This window comes from Oncorhynchus keta, chromosome 35 (assembly GCF_023373465.1).
Source record: "Oncorhynchus keta strain PuntledgeMale-10-30-2019 chromosome 35, Oket_V2, whole genome shotgun sequence".
NCBI lineage: Eukaryota > Metazoa > Chordata > Actinopteri > Salmoniformes > Salmonidae > Oncorhynchus > Oncorhynchus keta.
The window spans coordinates 70,040,967-70,049,583 of record NC_068455.1 but is presented as its reverse complement, the minus strand read 5'-3'; the positions used below and the strand labels follow the sequence as shown (position 1 = coordinate 70,049,583).

General features: G+C 42.8%; 2 protein-coding genes across 2 annotated transcripts; one reads left to right on the top strand and one right to left on the bottom strand.

The window, feature by feature from the left end:
* Window positions 1-3,316: 3,316 nt before the first annotated feature.
* Window positions 3,317-7,212, bottom strand: LOC127915519 (uncharacterized). The gene is made up of 3 exons (XM_052495691.1): window positions 6,948-7,212; window positions 4,286-6,033; window positions 3,317-3,449 (listed from the first exon to the last, which is right to left on the bottom strand). The coding sequence occupies exons 2-3, from the start codon at window positions 5,935-5,937 to the stop codon at window positions 3,317-3,319; spliced, it is 1,785 nt and encodes a 594-aa protein (XP_052351651.1). The 5' UTR covers window positions 5,938-6,033; window positions 6,948-7,212.
* Window positions 7,213-7,257: 45 nt separating this feature from the next.
* Window positions 7,258-8,613, top strand: LOC118368950 (H/ACA ribonucleoprotein complex subunit 3-like). The gene is made up of 2 exons (XM_035753462.2): window positions 7,258-7,463; window positions 7,929-8,613. The coding sequence occupies exons 1-2, from the start codon at window positions 7,410-7,412 to the stop codon at window positions 8,067-8,069; spliced, it is 195 nt and encodes a 64-aa protein (XP_035609355.1). The 5' UTR covers window positions 7,258-7,409; the 3' UTR covers window positions 8,070-8,613.
* Window positions 8,614-8,617: the final 4 nt, after the last annotated feature.

Here is an 8,617-nt window from a genome sequence, read left to right as displayed (position 1 = left end):
TCGTTGATACAAATGATTAATTCACTTTTTGGTTAATCACTTTAACTATATATATAATTAACTATACACTACCGGTTAAATGTTTTAGAACACCTACTCATTCAAGGGTTTTTCTTATTTTTTTTAATGTAGAATAATAGTAAAGACATCAAAACACAATCAATAACACATATGCTAAACAAAAAAGGATATATTTTATATTTGAGATTCTTCAAATAGCCACCCTTTGCCTTGATGACAGCTTTGAACACTCTTGGCATTCTCTCAACCAGCTTCATAAGGTAGTCACCTGGAATGCATTTCAATTAACAGGTGTGCTTTCTTAAAAGTTAATTTGTGGAATTTCTTTCCTTCTTGATGCGTTTCAGCCCATCAGAAGATAGCCCTATTTGGTAAAAAACCAAGTCCATATTATGGCAAGAACAGCTCAAATAAGCAAAGAGAAATGACAGTCCATCATTACTTTAAGACATGAAGGTTAGTCAATCTGGAAAATGTTGTGAAATTGCTGGTGACTTATTGTGACCTCTCAGTGGTAGTTAGCATGCAGGAATCCTGACCTTTCAACTCAGCCTGGGCTCCACTCTGACCTGACAGTGACCTTTGTATGACCTTTGACCTTTCCTTAGCTGTCACCTCCTCCACCTCAAGCTCCACGAATCTAGAGTTGATCAAGCACACACACACACACACACACACACACACACACACACACACACACACACACACACACACACACACACACACACACACACACACACACACACACACACACACACACACACACAAGCACACACACAAGACACCTCAAATGACACCCTATTCCCCAACATACTTTAACGTGATCAAAATGTATGTGCACTACTATATTGGTAAAATATTATCAGAAACAACCAGAAACCGAGCATCAATTACCAGGTCGTCCCATTCTCATGTTTCACATGCATAGTGCTCTAATTTTGACTGGGCCAATAGGGCTCTGGTCAAAAGAAGTGTATAGTATGTACTACCACTTTATAGGATATAGGATGCCATTTAGGAAGCACCCATGGTATTTAGGGCCACAAACAGCATGTTTTGACAAGCTATGTGACAAGTGTTTGTAATCTAATTACATTCAGAGATACTAGAGAAAGAGGAGATGATCGACGGAGGAGCTGATCGCAGACGTCAGGAAACAGGGGGGGTAGAACACGCCCCCATCCACATTGACTGGGCTGCAGTGGAGCGGGTCGAGAGCTTCAAGTTCCTCTGTGTCCAAATCACAAAGGACTTAAACTGTTCCACACGCACACGCGCACAGTTGTGAAGAAGGCGTGACAGTGCTTCTAACCCCTCAGGAGGTTTAAAAGGTTTAGCATGGGCCCTCAAATCCTCAAAATTTTACAGCTGCACCACTCATAGTATCTTGACTGGCTGCATCACTGCTTGGTATGGTAACAGCACCGCCCTCTATTGCATGGCGCTACAGAGGCTGGTGCGAACAGCCCAGTACATCACTGGGGTTGAGCTCCCTGCCATCCAAGGCATCTATATCAGGCGGTGTGAAAGGGAGGCCAAGAAAGACTCCAGCCACTCAAGTCATAGACTGTTCTCTCTGCATCTGCACAGCAAGCAGTACATCAAGTCTGACACCAACAGGCTCCTGAACAGCTTCTATCCCCAAGCCATAAGACTGCTAAATATTTTAAAAAATGACTACATGGACTATCTGAGTTGACCCTTGTATTTACATTTTTCACTGCACACTCACTGGACTCTATACACACACACACACACACACACACACACACACACACACACACACACACACACACTTAATTTGCTCACACACGCCCACAATTTGCTCACACACACACAACATTCACACACATTTATACTGGCTCTACACACACGCACACGGACTCACATACAATCATCATATATGCTGCTGTTACTGTTTATCATTTATTCAGATGCCTAGTCACCTTACCCTTATACATATCTCCCTCTATCACTCCAGTATCCCTGCACATTGTAAATATGGTACTGGAACAGACCCTGTATATATATATATACTGAACAAAAACATAAATGCAGCATGTAGGCTGTATCACATCAGGCCGTGATTGGGAGTCCCATAGGACAACTGGCCCAGCGTCGTCCGGGTTTGGCCAGTGTAGGCCATCATTGTAAATAATAATTTGTTCTTAACTGACTTGCCTAGTTAGATCCCAGAAATGTTCTATACGCACAAAAAGCTTATTTCTATCAGATTCTGTGCACACAATTTTATATCCCTGTCGGTGAGCATTTCTCCTTTCCCAAGATAATCCATCCACCTGACAGGTGTGGCATATCAAGAGGCTGATTAAACAGCATGGTCATTACACGTCTGACACCAGCCACCCGGACAGCTGATGAAACCCAGGAGTATTTCTGTCTGTAATAAAGCCCTTTTGTGGGGAAAAACTCATTTTGATTGGCTAGGCCCGGGTCCCCAGGGGGTGGGCCTGATCCCTCCCAGGGTCCCCCATTGCAGAGCCCCTGTCCAGTCATGTGAAATCCATAGATTAGGGCCTGATGCATTTATTTAAATTAACTGATTTCCTCATATGAACTGTAACTCAGTAAAATCTTTGAAATTGTTACATGTTGTGTTTAGATTTTTGTTCAGTATAGATTAAATACTTCTCGTGTTCTTATTTTTTATTTCTCATGTGTTTTTGTTCTACCTTGTGTTATTTTCAGTACTACATTGATATTGATTACTGCATTGTTGGGTTTAGAACTCGCAAGAAAGGTATTTCACTGCACTTGTGCACGTGACATTAAGACTTGAAACTACTAATGTAAATTGAATCTAAATGGATAAATAAACTCTTTCCACATGATTCATATCTTTATATCTTCAGTAGGGTATCTTTGTTAGTAGCCTTCAATGTAATTCCACAATGATGCAGTTACCCACTTATTTGATAATCTAATCAAACATTCCATCTTTTATGAGAACATTCTGTTGACGTTAACACGAAAAGTACATTTAAAGGAGAAATCTGGGGGATGGAATCAATGGCAATATCAGTATAAAAATGGATGAACCAATCCCAGATTGCTCTTTAGGTGCAGAGCTATGGGAGTTACAAAACTGTACAAACTGTGAGGGTAATAATTGGATGGTATGTCACTGTTAACACTTCTTTCAAAAGTTGTTTGTGTGTCTTAAAAACTGTGCCAAAGTTGAATGACATCTTGTGTTTTGTGAGGACACACTGACTCACTGACATGCACACCAGCACCACACACACACACACACACACACACACACACTGTGGACTCACTTCTGGGCCAAGTGATAGTACTCCATACGGTCGTAGTTAGAGAGCTTCCCCCATTCTCCCACCGCTATACTGATGCCCTGGGTGAAGAGGAGCGAGGGGTACTGGAGACAGAGGGAACGAATCACTGGACTGAAGAGAGACACACACACACACATACACACACACACACACACAGGGTTAGGGGTAGCACGGTCAATAACTATGTAGCCAAAACTATAACAAAACCATCTACAACTCTCACTCGCAGGTCCTCTACTCAGAGACTATTAGTTTTCAAGTTTTAATGTCACATGCACAAGTACAGTGAAATGTCTTTCCTGCTAACTCAAAACCCTACAATGCAGTAATCAATAACAGTGTAATACTATTAATAACAAGGTAGAACAAGAACACAAGATATAAAAATATGAAGAACACAAGTAGCAAGTAAGCATACTATATACAGGGTCAGTTCCAGTACCATATTTACAATGTGCAGGAATACTGGAGAGATGGAGGTAGATATGTATAGGGGTAAGGTTACTAGGCAACAGGATATAAGATTAACAGAGTAGCAGCAGTGTAGAGTGTGTGTAGAGTCAGTATAAATGCATATTATGTGTGAGTGAGCAGATGATGGTGTGAGTGTTTGTGTGTGTTGGAGTGACACTGTGTGTGTGAGTGTGTAGGGCCCTGTGAGTCTGCATAGTGACAGTGCAAAAATGTAAATAAAAGGTCAATAATATACAAGGTTTCTATTTATATTCAGTTATTACGTGGTAATAAAGACTGTATTACCAAAACAATACACAACACCAAGTCACTGAGTAAGAGTCTACATAAAAACTAGCTAAACAAGAATAGTTAAGGGAAAGGGGGATGGAAAGTGCCCTATAGAGTGCACTCATTTTTGTCCAGGGCTCTATGAAAAATAGTGCATTACATAGGGAAAAGGGTGCCATTTCAGACGCAACCTCAAAACTCACATGAAGAAGCAGGCCAGGGCCTCTGCGTCAGGTCCACTGTCGGGGTAGATTTTGCTGGCTATGTCTCGGAGGTTCTGCCACCACCTGTAGTTCTCAAACATCCCCCGGGAGGAGAAGCCCTCGCTGCGACACCAGGCCTGGGGAGGTGGGGGCTGGCTGGGGATAGAACCAGGGATGGAACCAGCCATCCCAGGGAGATGACCGGGTAAGCCTGGGCCGAGCTGGAGGTCCGGTGGTGGTTGGAGGTGGTTCGGGCATAGCTGGGGGGCCAGTGAGAGGAAATTAGTCCTCGGTTGGGGGGTCAGTGAAGGGTGATTAGGGCCTGGTTGAGGGCAGTTGTGGTTCATCTGTGGGTGATATAAAGGAAAGTCTGATGGGAGATCCAGGGGAGGGCAGCTAGGGATAAGGATTGAGTGACAGATCATCGGACAAGGGCCATTCGATATGGATGGAGACTGCTGAGGCCGCATGGGTGAATATGTTGGTGATTGTATGGGTGGAAAGTATGGGAGAGACTGAGACTGTGGTTGGAGACATCGCAGGTGGGAACTTTCAAGGATTCTGTCCCTCCCCTGTGAGTCAGACTGCAGAGTCTCTACACCTGGTTCTTGTCTGATGTATGCTGCTGGATACAATAAAGCCAGAGAAGAGAGACCCGGCTCAGTCTTGACAGTCAGTGAGACTGGGGCTGGCTGTTCTGGCTGTAGGCCTGTCTGTGCTGGGTCGGATTGATGAGGTGGCACCGGCTCAAATTCCTGCGAGTCTAGGTGAGGTAGAGGATCATTAGCCTGTATCTGGACCATTTCAGGACATTTTTCTATCTCAAGTGGCTCTGAGGCAGGCATGGGATTTTCAGATTGCATCCCATTGCACAAGTCTGGTTGTCCAACACATGACACTGAACATGATACAGCTGGAGAGGCCAGGTCAACCTCCGATTCAGACATAGAGGTCAATGCTGTGGCCGGCTGCTCTGAAGGTATCTCGGCTGGGTCGGGCTCTCCTTGGAGCTCAGGCGGTGTCTCTGTTGTAGATCTTGAGTTTTCTGAGTCTGTGTCAGGGCTTGGGTCTGGCCCCAGCTTCGGCGTAGCCTCTAGCTCTCTAGAATCTATGTGAAGATGAGGAGTAGGCCTGGGCATAGACACCAACTCAGGGTCTGGTTCCACGTCTATCTGAGGTGGTTCTGAATCCTCAGAGCCCCTCATGTCATATGGGTCTAGTTCTGGTCCTAGACACAGTGCTGTCTCTGACACAGTTGGAAAGGAGAGATCAGTCGGCAGGATCAAACCTGGGACTGGATCTCGCTGCTCTGATGGTTTCTGTGCCGAGTCGAATTCCTCTTGTGTCTGACATGGAACTGAGTCAGAGTTTGTGTTTTCAGGGTCCACCTCAGGGCATGGGGCTGTCTCCAGCTTCAGAACTGACTCTGATTCCTCAGGGTCTATGTTAGGAAGTGGAGAAATAGACACCGTCTGTGCGGGATGTGATTCCCATAGTATCTGAGGTGGTGGCTCTGACTCAGACATGGGCCTTTCCGAGTCCACCCCACAGTCTGGGTTTGCTCCCTGTGCCGTTACAGACTTTGATTCATCCGGGTCTGTATGAGGAAGAGGAGTTGGTATGGATGCTGTCTGTGTATCGCCAAGGTCCATGGGAGATGATGTTCCTTCTCATTCCTCCTGGGATAAAGAAGTGGGTTGTGGGGTTGTTTCCAAAAGTGGATCGGTCAAGAATTTGAATTTTTGCACCTGCCAAAACACACAGTATTTGACATCATGCTAAACTTACTGTAACTTTGGGAGTTTCTGTTTAGTGAGTGTCAGTGAGCGTCTCAATCTCTCCCTGAAATAGAACTATTACAACTAGTGGGGCGGGGAGAGGTATTGCTATTTTATAAATTAAATTCCTGCAATTCTACACATTTTGCCATAGGGTGGAGGCAAATGATTGCAGTTTTTAATATGATAACTGATGAATGATCAATGGGCCCCACCCTGGTCGGTAATTCGACCATGCTTACTAGGTTACAAGTTTAGATAGCTGGCCGCTTGAATAATTGACCAATCTAAAAAATGCTGACATGGGCTAATTGAGTGACTGCTAACCAAATTTCGAAATTACACCTTGTGTATTCTATTATTCTAACTAGCAACATTAAATTGAGACCCTGACTGAGTCGTCCTCGTCCCAGTCCCCCCGGTTGGACGAGACCAGGACTGAGTCGTCGCCCTCCACCCCGGACATCACTGATCTAGCTGCATCGAAAACAACTATGTAAACTATGTAATAAAGCTAACTTTGTAAGTGTCATAAACTATCACAGACAGGCCGCCTCTTATGATAGAGACTGGCGAATCTGATGTATTTAAAGCCAGCATAATAGGGAAAATACCCTATTAAAAAAATACCCTAATACCCTATTACTTACCCTAGGATAGGGTAAGTAATCCTTCTCACCCCCCCTAAAAAGATTTAGATGCACTATTGTAAGTGGCTGTTCCACTGGATGTCATAAGGTGTATGCACCAATTTGTAAGTCGCTCTGGATAAGAGCGTCTGCTAAATGACTTAAATGTAAATGTAAATACATTGATATCCCACTGGGTAATTTGATTAATCATCAGAAAAACTTGAGAAGCTATATATATATATAAAAACTCACCTGTTATGGCATTTGTTTTGGACGATGTTTTGCAAACTGTGCGCACACGCAAATTATCATTTTGCATTTTTCGTTCATTTTGTTTCAAAAATAAACATTTCGAGTTCTGATTCTAACTCAGATAGTTACGATGATCAAACATTATGGGGACAAAAAAAACTATTTTATAAACAGAACATTATAATAATGTTGTACAGACTGTGTTTATAAACTATTATAATACGAAAACTATTTCAAGTATGAGGACTGCAAATAAAACTCATTTTCCCGATTTGCTTTGCGGAAGAGCTATCCTTTTGCTTACGGATATCCGCTTTTTAGTTTCTACCAAATGACAAAAAGTTGCACGTGGAGCGCAGGAACTTTACAGATACATTTTCTGTAAAATAAAAGTGAACAAGTCCACTTTGGTCGGTGTAGTAAATTTGTTTATAACTTAAAAAACACAAGTTATTTACCACGATGTTCCTGCAATTCTATTTGAACGAGAATGGGGAGAGAGTTTACACATTGAAGGTATGTTTAGCAAGCTACTTTTTATTTATTTAATTTAACTACTGCACTGTAACGTTTAGCAGTATTCAATGTGGAATAGAATCGTGTCTGCTCTATACACATTGGCTACATTTTCAGTATTTTAATGCATTTTTCACGGAATGTGTTATTACATTGTGTGTAGACCGTTATATGGTGTTATTGTAACTAGGTCCTGATTTAAATAGATAGTTAGCTAACGTTAGGGTTTTTATGTCCTGCTTAGATGGCACGTCAACTAATTACACAATTCATAATCTTCTCTAAGGATTGGTACACGTATCCAAATAACTTATTTTTCTGACCCTACAACTTGTATGTATAAAATGGGCCTGTCCAACACTAAAATCCTAGCTATGTGACAAGTTATACAAGGCTACTTGTTCATACTATCTGTTATCTTCTCACCCCTCTTTCCTCACGTTCTCCCATGGCGTGGCTCAACAGAAGGTGGATCTATTGGGCCAGCCCACCAGCTCTGCCCATCCTGCCCGCTTTTCGCCTGATGACAAGTTCTCCAGGCACCGGGTGACCCTGAAGAAACGCTTCGGCCTCCTCCTGACCCAGCAGCCTAGACCCATACTATGATTGAAGCATGGAACAACACTTTCCCAATAACTTATGGCTGATTACTGCAATATGGCTGAACCAAACTGTAGGCTTGGATAAAAAAAAAAATCTTCACGTTGTCCTTTTCAGCATGCTGTGATATGTAACCAGTACAGCTCAGCTTTGTCATGTATGTGTGAATCAGGCTTTGATTCACATATTATCAATTGATTTGAGAGGCTCGCTCCTCCATTGTTTGACAGACATGGGCCAAAGGGGTGCAGATGGCTATTGTTTGTTGACATCTGTTTAGGATGTTTGCCTTGGGGCTAGCCTGAGATATCTGCGTGTGAAAGTCTCAGGCTGGCACCTATATAGGTTGTTTGATCTGCTAGAATGTATTTTAAAATTTAGTTTTTTTATATTTCTGTCTTGTTTACAGAACACTTATAGTTTTGGACATCAAATTCTGCATTGGGATTCTCTTGTAATGTGGTTTCAGAGCTGTCAAATTGAGGTGTACTATTGTCAATATGTTCTGAAGATGTCTTGGAGATGGAGAATAAATGAAATGTGGAAAGTACATT

Bases quoted from the DNA above. Each gene is read 5' to 3' on its own strand.
- LOC127915519 (XM_052495691.1), bottom strand. From the start codon at position 5,937: ATGGACCTTGGCGATACACAGACAGCATCCATACCAACTCCTCTTCCT. The intron at 3,450-4,285 runs GTGAGTTTTGAG...GTCTCTCTTCAG, and splicing joins GCCCTGGCCTGCTTCTTCAT to TCCAGTGATTCGTTCCCTCT.
- LOC118368950 (XM_035753462.2), top strand. From the start codon at position 7,410: ATGTTCCTGCAATTCTATTTGAACGAGAATGGGGAGAGAGTTTACACA. The intron at 7,464-7,928 runs GTATGTTTAGCA...GTGGCTCAACAG, and splicing joins AGAGAGTTTACACATTGAAG to AAGGTGGATCTATTGGGCCA.